The 23799-nt window shown below is 39.4% G+C and overlaps 1 protein-coding gene across 1 annotated transcript in view; it reads right to left on the reverse strand.

The window, feature by feature from the left end:
- The window catches only part of LOC142141173 (solute carrier family 26 member 10-like), a 62771-nt gene extending 44496 nt beyond the window's left edge, over positions 1-18275 (reverse strand). The window contains exons 1-7 of the mRNA XM_075199349.1: positions 17998-18275; positions 11130-11240; positions 9416-9576; positions 7832-7996; positions 4525-4677; positions 3484-3566; positions 2773-2920 (exon numbers count right to left, since the gene is read on the reverse strand). Coding sequence (XP_075055450.1) covers positions 2773-2920; positions 3484-3566; positions 4525-4677; positions 7832-7996; positions 9416-9576; positions 11130-11240; positions 17998-18262 — 1086 coding nt within the window. The 5' untranslated portion in view covers positions 18263-18275. The remainder of the gene's footprint in view (positions 1-2772; positions 2921-3483; positions 3567-4524; positions 4678-7831; positions 7997-9415; positions 9577-11129; positions 11241-17997) is intronic.
- Between the last annotated feature and the right edge of the window lie 5524 nt (positions 18276-23799).

A 23799-nucleotide genomic window follows, 5' to 3' on the forward strand; every position in this document is an offset into this window, starting at 1 on the left:
AATGTGATAGTGTTACAATGAAGGCAGTATGAGAAGTGGCGGTATGGCATACTACTGTATACACCCCCACTTCTACCACTGTATATATGTATAATGTAAGTGACTAGAATGTGATAGTGTTACAATGAAGGCAGTAGGAGAAGTGGCGGTATGGCATACTACTGTATACACCTCCACTTCTACCACTGTATATATGTATAATGTAAGTGACTAGAATGTGATAGTGTTACAGTGAAGGCAGTAGGAGAAGTGGCGGTATGGCATACTACTGTATACACCTCCACTTCTACCACTGTATATATGTATAATGTAAGTGACTAGAATGTGATAGTGTTACAATGGAGGCAGTAGGAGAAGTGGTGGTATGGCATACTACTGTATACACCTCCACTTCTACCACTGTATATATGTATAATGTAAGTGACTAGAATGTGGTAATGTTACAGTGAAGGCAGTAGGAGAAGTGGTGGTATGGCATACTACTGTATACACCTCCACTTCCACCACTGTATATATGTATAATGTAAGTGACTAGAATGTGATAGTGTTACAATGAAGGCAGTAGGAGAAGTGGCGGTATGACATACCACCATATACACCTCCACTTCCACCACTGTATATATGTATAATGTAAGTGACTAGAATGTGATAGTGTTACAGTGAAGGCAGTAGGAGAAGTGGCGGTATGGCATACCACTGTATACACCTCCACTTCCACCACTGTATATATGTATAATGTAAGTGACTAGAATGTGATAGTGTTACAATGAAGGCAGTAGGAGAAGTGGCAGTATGGCATACCACTGTATACACCTCCACTTCTACCACTGTATATATGTATAATGTAAGTGACTAGAATGTGATAGTGTTACAATGAAGGCAGTATGAGAAGTGGCGGTATGGCATACTACTGTATACACCCCCACTTCTACCACTGTATATATGTATAATGTAAGTGACTAGAATGTGATAGTGTTACAATGAAGGCAGTAGGAGAAGTGGCGGTATGGCATACTACTGTATACACCTCCACTTCTACCACTGTATATATGTATAATGTAAGTGACTAGAATGTGATAGTGTTACAATGAAGGCAGTAGGAGAAGTGGCGGTATGGCATACTACTGTATACACCTCCACTTCTACCACTGTATATATGTATAATGTAAGTGACTAGAATGTGATAGTGTTACAATGAAGGCAGTAGGAGAAGTGGCGGTATGGCATACCACTGTATACACCTCCACTTCTACCACTGTATATATGTATAATGTAAGTGACTAGAATGTGGTAATGTTACAGTGAAGGCAGTAGGAGAAGTGGTGGTATGGCATACTACTGTATACACCTCCACTTCTACCACTGTATATATGTATAATGTAAGTGACTAGAATGTGATAGTGTTACAATGAAGGCAGTAGGAGAAGTGGCGGTATGGCATACTACTGTATACACCTCCACTTCTACCACTGTATATATGTATAATGTAAGTGACTAGAATGTGATAGTGTTACAATGAAGGCAGTAGGAGAAGTGGCGGTATGGCATACCACTGTATACACCCCACTTCCACCACTGTATATATGTATAATGTAAGTGACTAGAATGTGGTAATGTTACAGTGAAGGCAGTAGGAGAAGTGGTGGTATGGCATACTACTGTATACACCTCCACTTCTACCACTGTATATATGTATAATGTAAGTGACTAGAATGTGATAGTGTTACAGTGAAGGCAGTAGGAGAAGTGGCGGTATGGCATACTACTGTATACACCTCCACTTCTACCACTGTATATATGTATAATGTAAGTGACTAGAATGTGATAGTGTTACAATGAAGGCAGTAGGAGAAGTGGCGGTATGGCATACCACTGTATACACCCCACTTCCACCACTGTATATATGTATAATGTAAGTGACTAGAATGTGGTAATGTTACAGTGAAGGCAGTAGGAGAAGTGGTGGTATGGCATACTACTGTATACACCTCCACTTCCACCACTGTATATATGTATAATGTAAGTGACTAGAATGTGATAGTGTTACAATGAAGGCAGTAGGAGAAGTGGCGGTATGGCATACCACTGTATACACCTCCACTTCCACCACTTCCACCACTGCTCTGTGCAATATATGGCTGGTAATGGGGGTATCTCTGTAGAATATCTCACTAACAATAGAGATGGTATTGTGGTATAATATATGACTAGTAATGGTGTTATTTCTGTGCAATATATAAATAGTAACTTGGTTAATCTTTGTATAAGGTATGGCTGCCATGGAGGTATCACTGTACAATATTGACAATGGGGGTGACCTTTACACACATTGCAGGATAGATCCTCATCTATCTAGCCTGTAATATAGCTGTAACACTATATCATTTTTACCATGGTGCTCATGCTATGCATTCATTTATATGCTCTAATAACTACATCTCTTTTTACCAAATCCAGCATACCAGTTATTTATTGCTTTGTTGCCTGTTGCTCTCTATAAATATTCTTTTTGCTGTAGTTGTAATACAACTTTTGGCAGTGAGTTTTGTGCACCATACTGTCTTACCATATTCATTTTTATGTTAAAAAGTGCATACCTTGCATCGACCATACTGTTGGTGACCAGTTTTAAGAATCTCTAGTAAACATCCATCAATCTCAGTAAAATATGCTTAGATGAAGTCAGTTTGTATTTTTGCATAGGTAATAACTTTCATAATGAGCATAGATTATAACCCCACCATGTCTACTAGATTGAAGATGATGTCTCACCTGATTAGGATCAATGCTATATCTGTGCTTCTCTGCATAGATCATAGCAAGTGACACAGACACAGCATAGCCCACAAATGTGATGGCAATAGTGTCTCCAATCACATTAGGAATGACATTCAGCGTAGGCAGTTTAGGAGCTGGGAAACTGTTAGAAGAGAGGAATATGTTAGCTGGTAAAGCAGTAATTATATTGAAACAGACATTAACTTGGAGGGTATCCACTGTGTATTCCCAAACTTCTTTGTGTTTTCTTAGGCTAGGTTTACCAGATCAATCAAATAATCAGTATGCATATTAAGACTGTTATATTTTGTACAAATCTCACCCTGCAAAAAGATTCCTACTACAACACATTTTTGAGCTGCAGGGTCTTGTACTGCCTGTAGTTGTGATGACACTTTATATTATTGCAGTCTATAAACAATGTACAGGTTTGGGGAATATGATATTAAATAATAAAAATAAAACAATAAAAAAGGTAATGGAATAACTTTTTAGCAAGGCAAATTGTGGTACCAATGTAGGTAATCATAGAGTAAATGAGTGACACTTACAGATTTTTAAACTGTAAGATCTAGTGGAAAGGATTTTTCAGCCCATTTGAGTGTAATTGTGTTGCTCATGTAATGTTCTTTTTTCTGATTGTACAGCAATGCAAACAATGTTGGCACAATATGCATAGAGGAAAATCATTATAATAATAATTACCCTGCTGGTATGCTCCCAACTATTTGTACATTATATCGGTTGTCCAGGGAGGAAGCAAAAGTTATTCCAGTAGCTACTAGAACCTGAAATAAACAGAACAAGTTTCACTTTTAAACATTCCTGACAAAATAAATCACATTCCAACTCTTCAAATAGTAAAGTCACAATTCTATTATCTATATCTCAACTACTTACCCACAGAAAGCCTGAAAATTGTAAACACTTAATAACTAGAGATGAGCAGGCTCGGATTCCGCTAATCCGAGCCCACCCGAACAATGCGGATCCGAACGGGATCCGAGCACTGTTTGGATATTTCCGGCGGGCAAAAAATGAAAACGAGGCTCTGTCGTCCAAGTCTCGCGTCGAATCTCGCGAGGGGTGGGAGGGAGGGCCCAGAACAATTCCATCTTGTACCTCTTTTTTTGGCATTATGTGCTCAAGCTACCTCGGTGCAACCTTTTGGCCTAAAAACAATATTGTGAGGTGTTCAGAATAGATTGGCAATTAGTGGAAATGATTGTTATTGAATGTTATTGAGGTTAATAATAGCGTAGGAGTGAAAAAGAAAACCGCAAAACTGGTTTTTAGCACTTTTTATGTTTTTTTCAAAATAAATCCGAATCCAAAACCTTAAATCCGAACCAAAACCTTTCGTCAGGTGTTTTGCGAAACAAATCCGAACCCAAAACCTCAGGCAAATCCGAATCCAAAGCACGAGACACCAAAAGTGGCCGGTGCACATCCCTATTAATAACAGTTTTGTTGGCAAAACAAAGAATTTATTCAAACCCTTCAGCTGTAAATATCACTATTGAATATAGATCTGCAATCAGCATGGTCACCTCAGCTAAACATGAAAAATCTGGTAAGTCAGTATTGTATCTTCAGTTGGATCTTATCACAACTCACCAGTGTAACAAAATAAGTTATTTTATGGACCTGCTTGGAAATGTCCTCCGCATCCATGAGGTCCCCATGATTTGACAATTGACCACACTACGATTCTTCATTTTACATTTGTTCCACCATAGTTCTTACCATAATGATTTCTCCAGGTATGGGTGTCCTCAGCTTAGTTCGGAAACGGGAATTAAGCTCCTTAATGGGAATGAGAACTGCTAAGCAGAGCATGGAAATAATCAATTCTGCTACATTCGTCATATGTACAGCTCTGAAAACTGATGCCAGAGTCTAAACAAGAAGAAAGGTGGTAAAATTAGTGTCTCCCTTGTTTTTTTTTTTATCTCACATTGGATTCATTATTATCGTCATTCATTGGTAACCGTGGTAATTAATATTATCCTTTACATATACAGTACCAACCACTTTACAGAGAATGTTTAATCATTCCTTACAGTCTAAACTATCTACCAAACAACCATAAATACTCACTTAAATTTACCTACGAGTGTGTTTTTGAAATGTTACAGGAAACACATAATATTCCTTTGGTTGGAATAGAACCAATGAAGGAGAGCTATGAGGCAACAATGCTACTGTACATAATTTGCTGTTTAACTTTAAGTAGTGCACATTAAAAATGGAAACACCATTTTTAAGACACACAATAAGGCATTGTGCCACAACGTGCAACCAGTACAGCCTGTATGCACCATGGAGTTGAGGCTACCATTGTCTGAAATTGTGCAGGAGGTTTTGCAGCACCACCCATTCACTCAACTGATGCCTGGTTGCTGTTGATGCTGTAGGAAAACATTTTCTCAGGCATTGTTTCAGAATATCCCATAATTGCTCAGTTGGGTTCAGATCTGGTGATTGACAAATGAATAACATAAGTGCCATGCTCATGAAACCGCTTAAAGCGATCGCACATGCTCTGTCATGTTTTAAGACACTCCTTGTCATGATACTGAGGAAGAGACTCCTGCACCAAGTCAGCACATTACTAGGCTACCTCACATCCTATCACCTGCCTCTAATACCATGGACGTGGAAACATATTTTCACACTAAGGCAAATCTATGAATAAAGATTGCTTAAGTTTATTTAACACAAATCACCAACAGAGCTATAGCACTTTTTGAGTTAAATCAATCACACTTTAACAGTTGGAACATAACACAAGAATACAATACAATATGATATCGGTGTCTTTGTAGCCAACCCTGAGGTATGCACTTCTGATGTTAGCAAAGCAACTCTCCGGCAAGGGAGCTGTCTTGCTTCAAATTAATCCTGCTTTTGGTGGGCACACAAATCCACAAGGCCCGCAGGGATGAGGATGAAGGAAGAAGACTGAAGGTCTTTTTGCTGTAGCTTCCGTTTCTTGATCAGTCCAGTAGAAACCATAACCATAGCCCCTTGCAAGTCCTGACTTCCATCTTCCATGATCTTCATTGCCAAAATAACCAGGTCATTCTTCTGGCGTCCACGCACAGCCTTGTATGCAAGCTCTGATTCACATGCTTGTGGCTTCTGGGTACAGAGAGAGAGCTATCTCTGCTGACTACCCTATTGTCAGTCCTTATTTCCTGGAGGCTGGGCAGTTAGTCACAGCTGCCCATCTCACTCATAGATGCCCTGCTGGCGCTAGCTCCACAAAGTCTGAGATTAAATTGTGCAATGGTTCTCAACAAAGGAGCCTTATTACTGATGATTAACTTAGTACTAAGTTCTAGCTCTTGCTGGTGGCAGGATTATGCATGCAAAGGGCCGATTAACACACACAGGAAGTGCTACTAACTCTGGCGCTCTGGATTTCATTAAAGACTGGAAGGGGTTAATTCAGGGAAGTTACCACTCAACTATGGTGCAAATTGTGTCACAAAGCAGTCCTTGAAGGATCAGTTTTTACACAGGTTGGCCTCAGCTACATAAATGGAGGCACAGTTTAAACATATTGATTTAACATATTCATACAGGTTAAAGAGGAGTGGGGTATCTAAAAGAGAGTGGGTTCTTTAATTGAACTTCTGTCTGTACCCACCTCTTGATGAACCTATGGATCTGAGGAAAATAAAGTGATAAAAGTACCCTGGCAATTAATACGAGTGTACATTATCTGTGAAAAAGGAGACACATTAATAGTTGACAAAGTCAACCCCACATCACACCGCTCCTGCCAAATGTTGCAACTTGAGGTGAAGATGATCACTCAGTACCATTAAGTATCTATTGGCATAGACCTGGCATTCTAAGTGAATGACAGCACCAAAATCATGCCAGGAAAATGCGCCCCATGACATTACCAAATCACCAGAACCCATCACTGTTGTACAAATATTCAGGACACTAAAGGACTATAGAACTGAGTCATTTAGGTTTGCTGCCACACATGCACTCTTCATTTGTCAAGAACATGGTGAAGGATGATTCATCTGACCATTCAACCTTCCTCTGCTGCTTGGCAGTCCATTATCTGTGCTCTTTGCATCACTTAATCCACAAACATACATTGCCAGGAGCTGAGAGTCATTTATGTACTGCAATCTAATCACAATATCCTGCTCTGTGGTCTCATCTGACAGTTATTGATGAAACTGGTTTCTCGTGTCACAAGTTGAAATCTGCAATCAATTGATCTGCAATTCCTCAATTCTGAACCTTCAAATAAATACATGGATATTAGGATTCTGGACTATTATTATTATTATTATTATTAATTTTTATTTATAGGGCGCCACTAGGTGTCCGTAGCGCCATACAGGGACAAACAAAGTTACAATACGAGGTGAGCAGTAAAGTAAACAATAAGCACAGTAACTCGGTGAGCTCAAAGCACAGCTAGAGGGGCAGGGGAGGGGAGAGGGGAAGGTCCTGCATACGGCTGAGCCCGAGAGGGAGGGCCCGGATGACAGGGAAACCCCCAGAGGGGAGAGGAAGGAGCGAGAGGGGACGGGGGGAGGAGGGTCCTCGAGGAGGAGGGCTAGGTAGCTGGAGAGTGGAGTTAAGAGTGGTGAGGACAGGAGGAGAGATAACCCTGCTCAGAGGAGCGTACAATCTAAGGGGTGGGGTAGACAGACAGAGACAAGGGGGATAGAGGGAGAGATAAGGATAAGGGAAGGGGAATGAAGGGGAAGAGGTAGAAGAAAAGGTAGGAAATTAAGTGGGAGACTGGAAGACTATACACTTCCACCACTGTTCCCCTTTGCTGATGATTCTTGACGTTCTTCTTTGGCATCATGATGCATTTGCGATGTTTATAATGCTCACCAAAAAATTAAACCTTCATACATTTCAGCTATTTCATCCATTTACATGTGCTGTGAATATTGAAATTGTACATGCAAATTTACATAGTTTTAGGCTTCAACAAGGTATACACACTTTATTATGCATTTAGAATTGCAATTGTATTCCTAAAGGCAACTGTGGCTTTGCTGACCTTGAAAATGGTAAAGGATCCAGTATGTCGCGGGAGTGGGAGTCCCATCATATTCTGGATCTGAGAAATGGTCACGTGAAAAGCAGCAGCATTGGTGAAAGCTTTCACTATTGGATCAGACAAGTAGGTGGACAGGAAGCCAAGCTGCAGAACAAACATGAGAACCTAGAGAGATAACGGCAGAAGTAGAATGAATTACTACTAAACTGATTAGTTAAATGTCCACTAACCCTATTATTGAATTTCATATTGTATTTGTCTAATGCAGATATTATTATTATTATTATTATTATTATTATTATTATTATTATTATAAGATCAGCACATAATAATGTTCATGGTGCAGCAGTTTACTTAGCATCTATCCATGTGTTACTAAGCCTGCTTGCATGATAATTATGTTTAGGATTTCCTACTTTCAGTGTTCAGTGTGGAATTCAGGGTTTTGTTGCTGTGTTGCTTTTGTTTTTTTACATGGAAAATATGTGTTTTTTTTAGCGTTAATACATAAACCATAAAAAAATTGATTACAAAAGAATTTGATGCTTATTTTGCTTTTTTTAATTTCGAGAATAGGATATAAGCAGCCAGGAATATAGTAGACGGTGCCAAGGAACAGGGTCCCAGGGGAGGGGACAGAAGAGTAGGGATACACTCCCAGGGAAGAGGGTGTCAGGATAGATTCATTTTCTCTCACCCCACCCGGGTCACCAATATCTATATTTTTATATATTTTTATAGAAAATGTATTTTATTTTACTTTTTATATATATTTTGTCCCATTTCCAGTGTAATAACACCATTGATTAGGGCACCCCATAATCATTGGACACCTTCTACAGTCATTCCTGGCCTTCAATTGTTCCAATCCCCTCGCTACTGTACAATAACTTTTCCATAATAGCAACAGTGCATCTGCTTTGTGTTTTATCATCACCGCTAATTGCAATGGTATCGTAGCCTAGAAGGGAACAAAACCTGCATGGGGAAGCCCTTTAGATTTCCCTGGGATCCACCCAAAAGCCCTGATGCCCTAATTAACAGTGATAATAAAGCAGTTGCTCTGCTCCTAGAATAGACAAGTGCATCTGGTGTACATATAAGAGTGGAGGGGGGTCTTTCTAAAGTGCCGACAGACATTGTGGAAGGTCTTTGAAGGCTACAGGGCGACCCTGACCTGCAATCAGATTTCAGCCTTTTTCTGCTTTGAAATTCGTGGTGAGATTTTATATAATTTTTCAGTGAGAACCAAAAACCAGAATCCCTTATAATATTTTAATACCATTACTAATTCTAAAGTTACATGAATACATTTTAAAAACCTGTTAAACATATGCTTATATTTGTTGAGTATGATAAATATACAATGGTGATTATACTTAGTTGGAATGTTCCGAGATGGAATGTATAACTCTCAGTGAAGGCAGAGGCCACCAATCTATGAAGATCACTTTTTACAAGCAACCTATTTTGTTACAAATTTAAATTGTGTAAATGTAAGAACTAATGTACCCCAATATAAAATAAAATGATCTTTAAAGTCACAAGAAAGTTGCATGATATGTATAGAAGCATTGTATTTACCATTAGAAGTCCCATGAGGAACGCGATAGCAGCAGCCATCCCTATTCTCTGACCATATATTTCTGATTGCTCCTCACTTGTGAGATTTCTATCCAACGGGTTCTGGACAAGATGCTCATCAATCACTGAGCCAGTCATTAGACTTAGCACAGCAAAGGTACCTGGGGATCAAAACATGCAACTGACTACAATGGATTTTCACAAAGATTTATTCTAACACACACTGATATTTTTTCTCTAACAAATTAATGTAATTGCAATATGTGGCTCTCTATCAGGACAGGACTGAGACTAAAGAGCAGTCCTACCATGTAATGCACACAAGCCCACATTCATGTACATACCCACTATTATGTCTGTCGTCTCACTATTGTGTCTGTCAGTGCCACTGTTGACCGTGTTCTCCAGTAGGGGAGCTCAGACCATTTAGTGACAGCTGCCGATGAATTATTAAAAGGCTGAGCAGCCAATTGGAAGAAATTTGGAAGCCAAGCAATTTTGGCAATTGTCAGAATTGCCCGTTTGCCAGTTGGAGACTGCACTCTTATAATGTCCTCTAGTGACGCTGGTAAGACAGCTAGTATAGCCAAGCTAATCATGGTGTTCACTTTTCACAGTCATTTTTCCCATAGAACGTAATGTGTTCTTACATACTTAATTGCCCTCAGGTCTTGTATGCTCAGTATGGCTACAGTTAGCAAACATCACAAAGGCAGCATAAGTCAAATAAGCAAGCCAGCGCAAAACCAGTAAGCAGACATTGAGATCTATAAGCAAACAACAATGTCATTGCAGATGGCAAGGAGAATTGGTCAAGAACAAAACAAGGGTCGGCAACAATATATCTAGATATTCAATAACACCCTGGTTAGAATACAAAACTGAACATACATTGGTGCAGATTGAGATGAATGTCATACAGTGAGCTCATGTGCTGCCAGCACAACCGTGACCACTCAGGTGTATATTTTGGCAAGCACTATAACAAACGGCAAGTCTGACCTACCAGGACATTGACTAGGAACTGACATCTCTATCCTGATCTAAATAATGGATGTCACCCATATAACACATGTGCTTAATGTGAAATACAGTAATCTTCTATCAGACACCATTACAGGTAATCAATATTACATAAAAATCCATGTGATGCCAACTATGTGATATTTAATATTTTTGGTATGTTGTACATCGTTACCATTACTGGTTGTGCGACCAGAGCAAGCATGTATTACTCATTAATAAACTGTACAAACTACTTCTAAAAATAAACTTCATGTGTTGATCACTCATAATCAATGAATTAATATACTGTTTTTTGAAAAAAAATAATACACAGAGCTTATGTAGATTAAGCCACTCATCTACAGTCACAGGTTTTAAAGTGGAACCATTACTCACACATCCTTTCTATGAGATGATTCTCTAGTGCCCCTCATCCAGTGTTTTAGGTGCCGAGTTGGTGCCCTAGGCCTCCACCTAGGTCTGCCTAATGGTGGAGCAGGCCCTAGGCTGCACACCTATAAATGGCTGCCTCCAAAATGTGTAGGTGAGGAGTTCACTTTAATTGATTTTGTAAAACCTGCATGGTTGTCCTCCCGGCCCTCATCTCTTACTTGGACCTGCTATATCTGCTGCTGGTTGTATCGGGAAAAGGTTGAATTATTTAATACATTACAATATTATTAAACAGATTTCTTTCCAGTGGTCTCACCAGTAGAAACATGACGTCCGGTCCCCAGCAGCATGTACAGAACAACAGGAAAGAAAGACGTATAGAGTCCATAGACTGGAGCCACTGATGTCAGCAGTGCGAAGGCCATTCCTAGGAGAGATGCATTCAACAGACTTAGTCATTGTCAAGATCTCACCTGTAATACAGGATATTTACATTCATTGCAACTTGTGTAGTGCTGTAGCAAACAGTATTAATATGTTCCAAGCCTGAAAAACCACCGGAATATACTGGATATACCTTAACTGCTTCATGACCGGCAGGTTTATCAACCATCAGGACCAGGATGTAACACACAATTTATTTCTTAGTTTACTCAACCGAATTGGATATTATTTTCCTTAAGTTTCTTCTTTTTATTATTATTATTGTCATTTATTTATATGGTGCCATCATATTCAGTAGGGATTTAAAATTGGGAACAACATGGTAATAAAACAAGACAGACAGAGAGGATAGGACAATAGGTGTTTGATATATGAGGTTAAGGGTTACTTATTTCATATTGGTCCATTCAGATTACAAAGGTAGAAAGTGCTTAGTGGGCTATATGATCCAGTTACATAGCAATGTTGATAGGGGGTCAGGGGTCAGAGGATTGATTGAGTATAGAAAGGACACATGCAAGTCTTATGTGAACTGTGTAGAGGATGTGAATAGGGTACCCTAGGGAGGTTAAGAGTTTTCATAAGCAGCCTGAAGAGGTGAGTTTTCAAAGAATGCTTGAAGGATAGAAGACTAGTGTAAAGTCTTCTTGTGCGAGGGAGGGAATTCCACAAAGTGGGTGCAGCCCGAAATATGTCCTGTAACCGGAAATTGGAGCTGGGATCAGAGACGCAGATCTTGTGAAGAGCAGAGATGTCAGGTTGGGAGATATTTTAAGATAAGTGAGGGGGTGTATGTTGGTGCAGTTATGTTGATGGCCTTTTATGTAAGTAGAAGTATTTTACATTGGATTCGGTAAAAAACAACCAATTTAGAGACTGTCAGAGCGGATCAGCAGTGGAAGAGCTATTTGCAAGGAAAGTCAATCTAGCTGCTGTGTGCAAAATAGATTGTAGGGCTGAGAATCTGATTCAGGGAAGACCAGTAAGGATGGTATTGCAATAGTCAACGCCGGAGATGATGAGTGCTTAGATTAAGGTTTTTGCAGTGTCTTGAGTGAAATATGTATTTTAGATGTACTGTATATAACAGAATTTAGATATTAATTGGATGTGGGAACAACTTATAGTTTTGTGTCCAGGATCACACCTAGGCATTTAATGTCATATTTAAATAGAAATGTCAGGTAGGTATAGCTTTGGTAATATATATTAATAGACACGTTTTTCATTTTTTATTACATGCAGGAAAAAGCTAAAAATTTGAAAAAAGTTAAATTTTCTCTGATTTCATTCATAAAATAATGAAATAATTAGTGAAAAGGCGCAAATATATCCCAAAATCTATTTTGTTATATATATTAATTACAGGACCCCAAATATGTCTGCTTAAATCAAGATATGGCAGACGTATATGATCTAATGTATATTCTATATTTCAAAAACGAATTATTGCTCTCACAGAATAACATGACTGAAAAGGTCCTACCGTGACAGACACCCAGAAATACCTCATAACTATTTACTTCTTTACTTACTTAATTTATTATAACAGACACAATATGATTTTTTCAAATATTGCTGCATTTGTTTTTGTTTGTTTTTTTAAATATTGAGCTCCTTGGCAAAATTGTTCTAGGCATGCACCGTTTCTCTTTTCTGTATCCTCAATGTAATTATTGTACTAATAGACCAAGGGGTATTTTTACTAAACTGCGGGTTTGAAAAAGTGGTGATATTGCCTATAGCAACCAATCAGATTCTAGTTATCATTTATTTAGTACATTCTGCAAAATGACAGCTAGAATCTGATTGGTTGCCATAGGCAACATCTCCACTTCTTCAAATCTGCAGTTTAGTAAATATACCCCCAAGACTGCATGAAGTATCTATAGTTATTTATCAATTCTGCTGTCCATGAAAGTGAGCAACCACTATCAGCAGAGCCCACTGCTTCTAACCTTATCATGCAGAAAGGGTTCGGGGGGGGTGGTATCGCCTGCTCTCTTCAGTCTGGGAGAGTGGTGCTGGGCAGTTACATCATAGCGAACAATTGGACAATAAACTCAGAAGGAGACAGGGGTCACAAATTTCTATAACTTATTTATTATCTTTTGGTTGTGTTGTTTATCAATTTTCCTTACTTTGGTATTTATTGCAAATTGTATAACTACGACATTAATGTAGCTAAAATAAACTGAAAGTTCCTTGTCCATTACCTCATTCTGGTGAGGTTGAGCATGAATCTGTTCAGCCTGATTGTGGTTGCTCACTTTCATGGACAGCAGAATTGATGTTATAGATGTGATACCCTGCTGATGCAGAGCTACCACATAGATAACTATAGATACTTCATGCAGTCTTGGGGGTATATTTACTAAACTGCAGGTTTGAAAAAGTGGAGATGTTGCCTATGGCAACCAATCAGATTCTAGCTGATCCAGATCTTCTGCACACCTAGGAATGCCTCTGCGCAGTGGCTTTACAGAGGTGAAAGATAGAGAAGCACCACCACCACCACATTATTATCATCATCATTATCGTTTATTTGTAAAGTGCTGTAGATTCATTATAAAGCGTACTAAACATAACATGAGAATAAAATAGAACAAGTATAAAATATTGCCCTAAAATACAAATTCAACTTAAACATGAAATAGAATATAACATAGGAGAGGTATAAAAGTGGTAGACAATCATCATTATCATTATACTGATGGAGGTGTGGACATGAGACAGAAGGAAGAGAGGGCCCTGCTTGTTAGAGCTTACATGGTATTAGGGAGGAGGACGATGAGACAAGAGGAGTAGGCATTATGCACATTTTAAAAAAAAATTAGCTTCTGCTAAAAGATGAAACTGACATCATGTATTTGGATTTTTTAGCTTATTTAATTAAAAAAATGGTTTTGATCAGGGCAATTCTACCATGAAGTAATGCAAACAATGCAAAATAGGCACACATGATATAGCAAATTAGAGTCCACTGTCTTTGACTAGCACCATAAATTGGTGCAGATTAACATTCATTAAAAAATAAAAATCAAATTCAAATTGTCCACATACCTCCATTGTGATATTTTAATTGAATGGGTATTTGCTAGTGCAAACAGCTGTGGTGGCAAAATAACATGAAATATAGTTTCTACTCCCTTCTGCTGCAGAGGGCAGCACATGTGCACTGTACACACATCATTGATCCCTATAAGAAGTAATGCTAATTGTACCATGTGCAGACCTACTGTGTCTTTAAAGATCCTTGCACAGCAGTTAGGTCTCACATGGGGGATAAGTCTTTCTCCATTCACTCAATTAGACTGGCTGAGTCTATGCTCTTAGCAACAGTAACAGCTAGTAAGTGTTTATGCAGATACTATACCAGTGTTTCCCAAACCCAGTCCTCAGGGACCCCTAACACTGCATGTTTTCCATATCTCCTTGTTGGAGCACAGGTGCATCCATTACTGACTGACACATTGTAATTATATCACCTGTGGATCTGTTACAATTTGTCAGTCAGTAATGATTACACCTGTGCTCCAGCAAGGAGATGCACTGTTAGGGGTGCCTGAGGACTGAGTTTGGGAAACACTGTACTATACTTATATAACACTTCCTTTCTATAAAACCTCCTTTACAGCCTTCACCCCCCCTCCAACTCCTAACATCACCCTCGATATACCATACTTGCCACACTCTCCCGGAATGTCCGGGAGACTCCCGCATTTCGCGAGAGTCTCACGGACTCCCTGGAGAGTGTGGCAATCTCCCGCATCTACCCACTTCCTAGTGAAGTGGGCAGAATTAGGTCCAAAACGCTTTGGCCTCGCCCCATGCTGTAAAATGATGCGTTTGCGTCATTACGTCATGGGGGCGGGTCCAAAATGACACAAATTTTGGAGCTCCGCCCCATCACGCCCACCTCCCCCAGCAGCCTCCCGGAAGCTAACTTCAACAAGTTGGTAAGTATGCGATATGCCTATTGTTTTTCAGCATGCAAGGGATAACAACCAAAGTTTTACCATGTAGGAAAATGTATTACAACAATAAAACAATGAAATTTTATACTTTTGTGAAAAAGTTATCTACAGGAACAAAATGAATATGTGTTCTAGCTCTATGTTTAATATAAAACTATAAACAATTTTGTTGTCAGTAACTATTCGCCATGATCACAGGGAGATTGATATAGTTGTCACAGACAATGTACTAGAAGTGTTTATTTAGCAGAGTTTGAAGTTTTATAAAACAGCAAGATGCCATTGTTTATTATTATCATTGTGTGTATACAACAGTTTCCTGTGATTGGCAATATTACTTATCCCTCCCTGGGACACAAGAGGTGCTCTTGCAAGGTTTCCGTTCTATCTTAGATCACAGGTCTGTGATATATGCTGCCACGTGCCTGTAATGTGATTTATTGTGAACATATAATGTATGTTCACACTCTGCAGTAATACAACAATCTGCTGGGTGGTCTGATCAAAGTGTTTGATACAACAAGTAACAATGTTCTATAACATTTCAGATACAAGTGCTCCGGTCACAGCCCACAAACGTTGCATCACAGAACTGCACCACTAGGCTTTTTCAAAAGCCACTTTAGTATTTCATCTCCAGTAACAATTGCACTTGTTATTATAATTTAAGACCTGGCACATAGAAAGCTGTAGTATTGTATTGTAAATAGTTCAGATGTATGCTGTATTGTGGGGATGTCCACATGGCAGCCAGATGGGGCTCTCCAAGGCTTTTAGTGACCCCCACCATCCCTGACAAACTCCATAGAGTGTATGATATCATTATTTTACTTGTAATCAGTCCACAAGCACAGACATGCAGCCTCTTCGTATAAACACAATACTGCTGTGTAATGCTGTAATTGGAAGCATTCATTATAGAACAGAATTAAAAGAAAACTCAATTATTCAGGGATTTTTTTAACAGTTACCAGTTTTCAGAAACCTTTCCTTCCCCCCAACTAGTACAATTGTGGGGGCACTTTCTTCAAGAGTCTCTACCCCTGGGAATATCAAGTTACCATCAAGGGCAGGGACAGGCTGGGCTGGGGGGCATCTGCCCGCTGGTCCGGTCCCATAGTGGGCTACCTTGGACTGGGACACTGGGCCACCTGCATTTGTTTCCCTTTACAATCGAATGCTGAGTCGAGTCCTCCCCCCGGGCTGAAATTTGCCAGCCCTCCCCTGATTAGGGGATTCTATATATGTGATGGTCAGTAATCTTTAAACAGTAATAAATAAATAAAACTTCATATTCTATAAAAAAAAAAAAATTACCACCTATTTATAAATAAAAGTGGTGATAAACAGGAGGTAAAAGGGTGGCAGTTTTTTTTTTTTTACAGAATATAAAGTTAATTTACCTCTGTTTTATGGACACTTTACTTCCAATTTCTGCTTGCACTAATAATACATCGCCTAGGTCACTTATTGATAAGTAGAGGCAGATCAGAGTGCAGAGATGCTGCTGTTTGGATGAGCCATAGAATTCCCAATTGACAGCAAGGGAAAAATGTATGTTTTAAATGTCTCAAGTTGCAGTAGTCAGGAGAATAAAGAGAAAACAATGGTTCTAATAATGGAAATAGAGGCATTTAAAAAAAAATAGTTGTTAGGAAACTAAAGATTCCCATTAATTGTAACACAGTCATACAGTATATACAGACTATTTCATATCTGTCTGCTAATTAATTGCTGGCCTTGCAGCCCTAATTGTAATTAGCAAAACCTGTCTAAATGTGCAAACATTTGAAGCGTCTTACACACATTACATACACAGACACAGCCACTTATAAGTAAAGATTACACAGGTGTAAATAAAGACAATAGACCTCAGGTAGTTTCTATTGTATTGTATGGGAAAAAAATCTGTGGGTGCCTTTGTAAAAGGTGGGTATGAAAGGGTGTATAAATAATGTGATGGACCTTCTCTATTGAGTTCAGTAGACGACATGCACTGTTGCTAAGCAACAGATACGAAAATATTTAAAGAGAGATGTATCTTCCAAAAGAAAATCAAGGTGTGCTGTAAAAAGTTACATACTGTTAAATTTAGATTTCTGTTCAACTTGTCACAGCACAATCATGAAATGAGCCCTGCTCCTAGAGGTATCATGAAGGGACTGAGTTCCTGTTGGAAACTGATTGGTGCCGCAGATGGAAAAGCTGTATACAAATCTTTGCTGTAAAAAGACAAACTTTTTTTGTTGCATTCCACAACACACTTACAAACTTAGACAAACAAATATAAATCATCAAAAAAACAAAGATTATAATCACCAGCTACAAACACACTAATGCGCATATCACAGTATAAGGTAATTGTAATTATAAATTTGTCATCCAAATATATACTACTTCTTCCAAAGCCAATGTATCAGAACTACTTAAGGAGATACCAGGGGAATCTGAACCCAAAAAGACATTCACTAAAAGAGAAACATTTTGGTTTATTGTATTGTACCCAGGAAATACTAAAGGCTAAAAATATATAAAAAAAAAATGTGTATTTCATGCACTGGGAAAGCAAAACATAATTTTCCAGCATGGGGAAGGTTATAAATAATTTTATAGAAGTAGTGATCTCTATCTGTCGCTGTGCAGATTTCATGGGAAGCTTAGGATCACATTTTAGTGCCACACAAAAAGCTTGGACAGATGCATCTGGTCCATGGACGCAGGTTGGGCTCTGCTAAACAGAGATGTATTAAAATGTTCACTTACCTTGTGGGATATGGACTATGCCTACTGTCAAGCCTGCAATGAGGTCTCCCAGAATCCATTTCTTCAGTTTGTACCTGGGCAGCCACCCTACAATAGGGATTCTATGTTTAAGGAAAGTATGAAGAGTGTAAGATGAACATTTACAGCTCCTGGCTATTTTGTCCCTTAGAGTCAGTGGAGGCCTTTCCAGATCCTTAGCTGTGCCATACACCTTCTGAAACTGCTCTTCCGTGTAGATGTTCCTGTACACTGCCAGCGTGCTCATAGTGACTCCTGCCAATGTAACCTGAGATCACTGGGGATAGAAGGGAGGGAAGCCCTTATATATTTTTCTCTAATCTCCACTTGCTTTCCTGCTTGGGGAGGTGGGCCAATCATACATTAGACTGCTTTGGGAATATCCTCCCTGGAAACATCCTTTATTAACCACTTCTGTTTAAAGAGGAACATTTCAGGAAAAAGATGACATCCTCTATTAAAGCCTATGGGACCAAGCATCAAAGAGCAAAAGAAAAGTTTCTCTAGGTGTCAAAGGAAGGAAAAAAGTACTATTCTACTGGAAAACCTGTTTTATATGGCAGTGGTGTAAACATACAGTGCGACATTTCAGACAGCTGACAATGGGCATTTAAGATGAAAAAGATAAGGTTGCATTAATGTAACAAACATACAGCGCTACACACACTAAAACATTAAATAATATACAGGGTGGGCACGGCATTAAGTTTAGGAGCCATCCCTGGGGGCCAGTGGACTTTAATTTTTGCAAAAGTTTATAGATGTAAGGGATAATTTGGATGAAAAGAGGAACAATGCTGCCTCACATATAAAGACCACCAATCAATCACAGCAAGTGTCCTTCAGAGTGAGCGTTCACCAAAGGGTTTAATGAACCATCATTTTTTGAGCACATTGAAATCACCCTCAGTGTGGCACCTATGTATAAAGCCTAACAGAGGCCAGGTGACATAGCTGTGAATTAATATGATACATACTGTATATTTGTGCTCTTTATCCCTATAGATAAATATATTGGGGTAAAGAGGTCAAATAGTGCAGTTTTTAAAAAAAAAAAAAAAAAAGTGAGAATTTGGTTGGATAAATCAAAACTGCTTACTTAAACATATACTATATGGACAAAAGTATTTGGCCACACCTGCTAATTATTGAATTGAGATGTTTCAACCATACCCATTGCCAGAGGTGTATAAATTCAAGCACTTAGCTATGCAGTCTCCATTTGCAAACATTTGTGATACAAAATGGGTCATTCTGAAGAGCTCAGTGACTTCAAGCATGTTACTGTGATAGGATGCCACCTTTGCAATAACACGGTTTGCGAAATTTCATCCCTGCTGGATATTCTACAGTCAACTGTAAGTGATATTATTAGAAAGTGGAAGCATTTAGGAACAACAGTAACTCAGCCACAAAGTGGAAGACCACGAAGAGTTCCGAAGTTCCACTGGTATTAATATAAGCACAAAAACTATGCGGCGGGAGCTTAATGGAATGGGTTTTGATGGCCGAGCAGCTGCATCCAAGTCTCATATCACCAAGATCAATGCCAAGCGTCAGATGCGGTGGTGTAGAGCACACCGACACTGGACTGTGGAGCAGTGGAAATGTGTTCTGTGGAGTGATGAATCACGCTTCTCTGTTTGGCAGTGAGGTGGGTAAGTCTGGCTTTGACAGATGCTGGGAGAACGTTAGCTGCCTGATTTGCATTATGCCAACTGTGAGGTTTGGTGGAGGAGGGATAATGGTATGGGGCTGTTTATCAGGGTTTGGGCTAGGCCCATTATCTCCAGTGAAGGGCAATCCTAATGCTTCAGCATACCAAGTCATTTTGGACAATACTATGCTTCCAACTTTGAGTTAACAGTTTGGGGAAGGCCCTTTTCTATTCCAACATGACTTTGCCCTAGTGCACAAAGCAAGGACTACAAAGGAATGGTTTGATAAGTTCGGCGTGGATGAACTTGACTGGCCCACACAGAGCTCTGACCTCAACCCCATCGAACACCTTGGGGATGAACTGGAACAGAGACTGTGAGCCAGACCTTCTTGTCCTACATCAGTGCCTGACCTCATAAATGCTCTACAGAATGAATGGGCACTAATTCCCATAGAAACACTCCAACATCTTGTGGAAAGCCTTCCAAGAAGAGTGGAAGCTGTTATCGCTGCAAAAGGTGGACCAACTCCATATTAAAGTATATGTATATGAATACAATGACATTACAGTCCATGTTGGTTTAATGGTCAAGCATCTGAATACTTCTGATACTTTTATCCATATAGTGTATACCTACACTATATGGAGAAAAGTATTTGTAGTTTTCTCAATTCCTTGGTGTCAGTAATTCCAGTGTGAAATCCTGGTACTACTCAGTTACATTGGTAGCATTGATTGTGGAAGCACAAATGAGTCATTGCTGCTGATGTGACTGTAGTACCATGATTACCATAGATCTCAGTGCTGGGCTGGCTTCACAGGAGCTACACTATTTAAAGTACAATAAATAGATAACTTTAAAAATAGTTCCCATACGCAGTGTAACATATATTTGTTTTGTTTAAAAATAGAAAGGAAATAAATAATAATAAACAGTTGTGCAGTGCACCCCTTGCTCTAAAATCTGCAATCAGTTCCAATGCTAGTCATTTTGGGCTGGTTTCCTTATAATAGAGTGCCCATGAGGTTCTACTATAGTGAAAATCAGAGATGCTGTCTCTATGGGGGTCAGAAGCTCCGACCAGTTTAACTGTGTTTTGTTACAAGCACAATCGGAAGAGGTGGCTGCACTATATACCTGTTTCTCAGCTACTGCAATGCTCTGTACAGCTGCACAGGTACTGTGCTAAACAGAGTGTAGAGAGGTCCTTGCACACTAGTTAGTGTATGGCTGGAACTATCCACCAATCAAAGTGCAGGAAGTATTATGTAGATGTCACAAGAGCCACACCACAGCCTTAAAAAAGGTGACCAGCTCCACACTGGAAAGTGATGAGGCTTTTCCTGTAGGCCAGGATTATTATCTAGATTGGGACCTCTGAAGTGGAAGAAGAAGATTTATTTTATGTGTAATAAAATGGTGTTTAATAAAGTGGGGAACATGTGTTTGGTGAGTCTTTAATTCAAATGAAGCTTATTTTAAACTTCATTTTATTTTTATATGGATTTTGCCTAGATAGAGGCACCAGTCCTGCACTTATTTATGAAATTTGAATACTATTAATTTAACATTGGGGCTGGTAGGAGGGAAATATGCCTATTTATTAAATGTGAAAAATATTGATTTAATCTCGGGAAGGAGGACTTTTTATTAAACATGGGCTTTGATTTAATGTCAGGTCTGGTTAGAGGAGTGAACTTAGAGTATTTACTATTTTCTTTGCTTTTTTTGAGGTGAATAATAACAATATTTTACAAACCTGGGCCCCAACAGGATCCAACCAAGCAGCAAGTGAGCTTAAGTCTCCAGCAGCAGCTTCATGTGGTCGAAGCTGAAAGTCCAGGTAGGAGAGAGAAGGACAGGGCTGGAGATCGGTCCAGTGCTTGTAAAGGACTAGGCGCGTCCCCACAGTAGGATGGCTACTTCTCCTCCAGCTGTGCACATCTTGGGAGACAGCATCTACTCCTACCAAGATTGAGGGGAGGGGGTGGATGGGGTTGGGGTGCCAGTGTTATCTCTCACCCAGGGCAATAACATTTCTAGACAGGTGTAATTTTGCATGGAAGTTAGCTCAATAATATTTATCAGAAAATTAGTCAAATGACATTGGGCAGGAAAATTGTCGCAATACTGTATAGCAGGTACACTAATGGGATGTAATGCGGCAATCTCAATTTTATATAGCAGGTAAAGTATACATGTGTGGTACAGTAGCTCGGTATGGCTTACAAGGAATATAGATGAATTATTTTGCCTGTATTTGTAGCATTTAGAAGGTGTAGGTCTACAGAGATATCTTCCCCTTCATCTTAAAACAAGCTCTTATCTTCCCTGTTCTCAAGAAACCATATTTTGACCCTTATTTGATCTACAACCTCATTTGTCTGTTTCCTTTGTCGCCAAAATTCTTGACTGGCGTGTCGTCAACCAACTCACACGATCTTCCACCTTGACTTCTGTAATCTCCTTCTCACTGGCCTTCTCCTCACCCATCTTTCCCCACTACAATCCATCCTGACAGCTGCAGCTAGACGAATCTCCCAATCCCAGCACTGCTCATCTGCTGGAACACTCTGTACATCCCTTTACTAGCTCCCCATTCCCTCTAGAACTCAAGCTGTGGTCACCCTCAATTACAAAGTCCTCACTAATGCTTCCCCTTCGTACATTTCTGACCTTGTCATGAGATACACCCCAGCTCAACCACTCTGCTCCGCATCTGACCTATGCCTCTTCTCCCCTCTTATAACTTTCTCCACTCGTCTCTTTATCACCTCTCCTGTGCTGCTCCCCACTTAGGGAGCTCCTTGCCTCGTCCTACCAGACTTTCCCCCAACCTACATTCTTTCAATCACTCCCTTAAACCCACTTCTTCATGCTTGCCTACCCTTTACCCTCCTAGGGCCCCATGTACAGTATCTATACTTCCTCTACCGGCCATGTCCACTTGTGTCCCATTTCCTCCTACTGTCTCTCATTACCCCCTCCTTCTAGAAAATATGATCTCTCTGGCAGGTTCCTCTCCACCATTTGTCTGACATGCTTACCTTCTTTGTCTACCTCATATGTCACTTTTATGTCTTACGGTTTATTTTGTGCGAGTGCTATATGCAGTCTGTTTAATTCATATGCACATAATTCATACTTGTATTGGTGCTACCTGTTATTGTTCTGGCAGGGCTCATACTTGTATTTTTACTATAAATTTTGAAGATGACTAGTTTTGATTCATTAAGGTGCATAAAAAAATGTTGCACTAGTGAAAAGACCTATGGGTAAAAAAAGTGTTTATGAAGACTGAACGTGCACTATCGGAGAGGAGACTTAGAGTAGAGTAGATCTATAAATTGTTTTATTATCTATTTGCTTAAATACTGTAATCATCTTTTTCCAACTTATTGCAGCCACTTTTTTTTGCTTTGTTCTGAAAACAAGCATTTAGAACCACACTTCTACCAATACTGTGATTGCCACTGATATGATTGGCTATCATTAGGTAGGATGGAAAGACTAGTTGATTGATGATTTGTGTTTTATCACCAGACAACCATACATGATGACCACTGAAATCCACACATATGGCCACACATGTTTGGTGCAAAAAGACTGGATCAGATCTTAGGCCGGCATTAGTCTGCAGTGGGAAAACATTTGACAAAACTCCAATATGATGAATCACTGGAAATTGTGAGCATAGAATGACCTGACACGTGGAGTTATCAGATATGTAACTGTTCACCTGAGCATCAGGAACCAATTTTCTGACAAAATTTTGGATAACTAGATTCATATAATCCATACAAATGTTACCTGACAGTTCTTTTCTCAGGATAAATTATACCTGGAGTCTGAGATTCAAAGAGAGCAACCTAACACTGTCTCCTATAGGAATACAGCAGCTCATAACTGTCATGTGACTTTCTTCAAGGAGTCCAGAATACAAATATTGTAAGTTACTGTCACCAAGCTGGTATTGTAAAGTGTAACTCAACATCTCACAATGTATTAAGATGCTAGGCTCCTCCTATTCAGGGAGGTCATACTCTCTCCAGTCCCATCCTCCTGCTAACATTATCTGTCAGGTCAAGAGGGATAAAACTGCGGGAAGTTGTGTTCCTCGTTT

Source organism: Mixophyes fleayi, chromosome 2 (genome assembly GCF_038048845.1).
Source record: "Mixophyes fleayi isolate aMixFle1 chromosome 2, aMixFle1.hap1, whole genome shotgun sequence".
Taxonomy (NCBI): Eukaryota; Metazoa; Chordata; class Amphibia; order Anura; family Limnodynastidae; genus Mixophyes; species Mixophyes fleayi.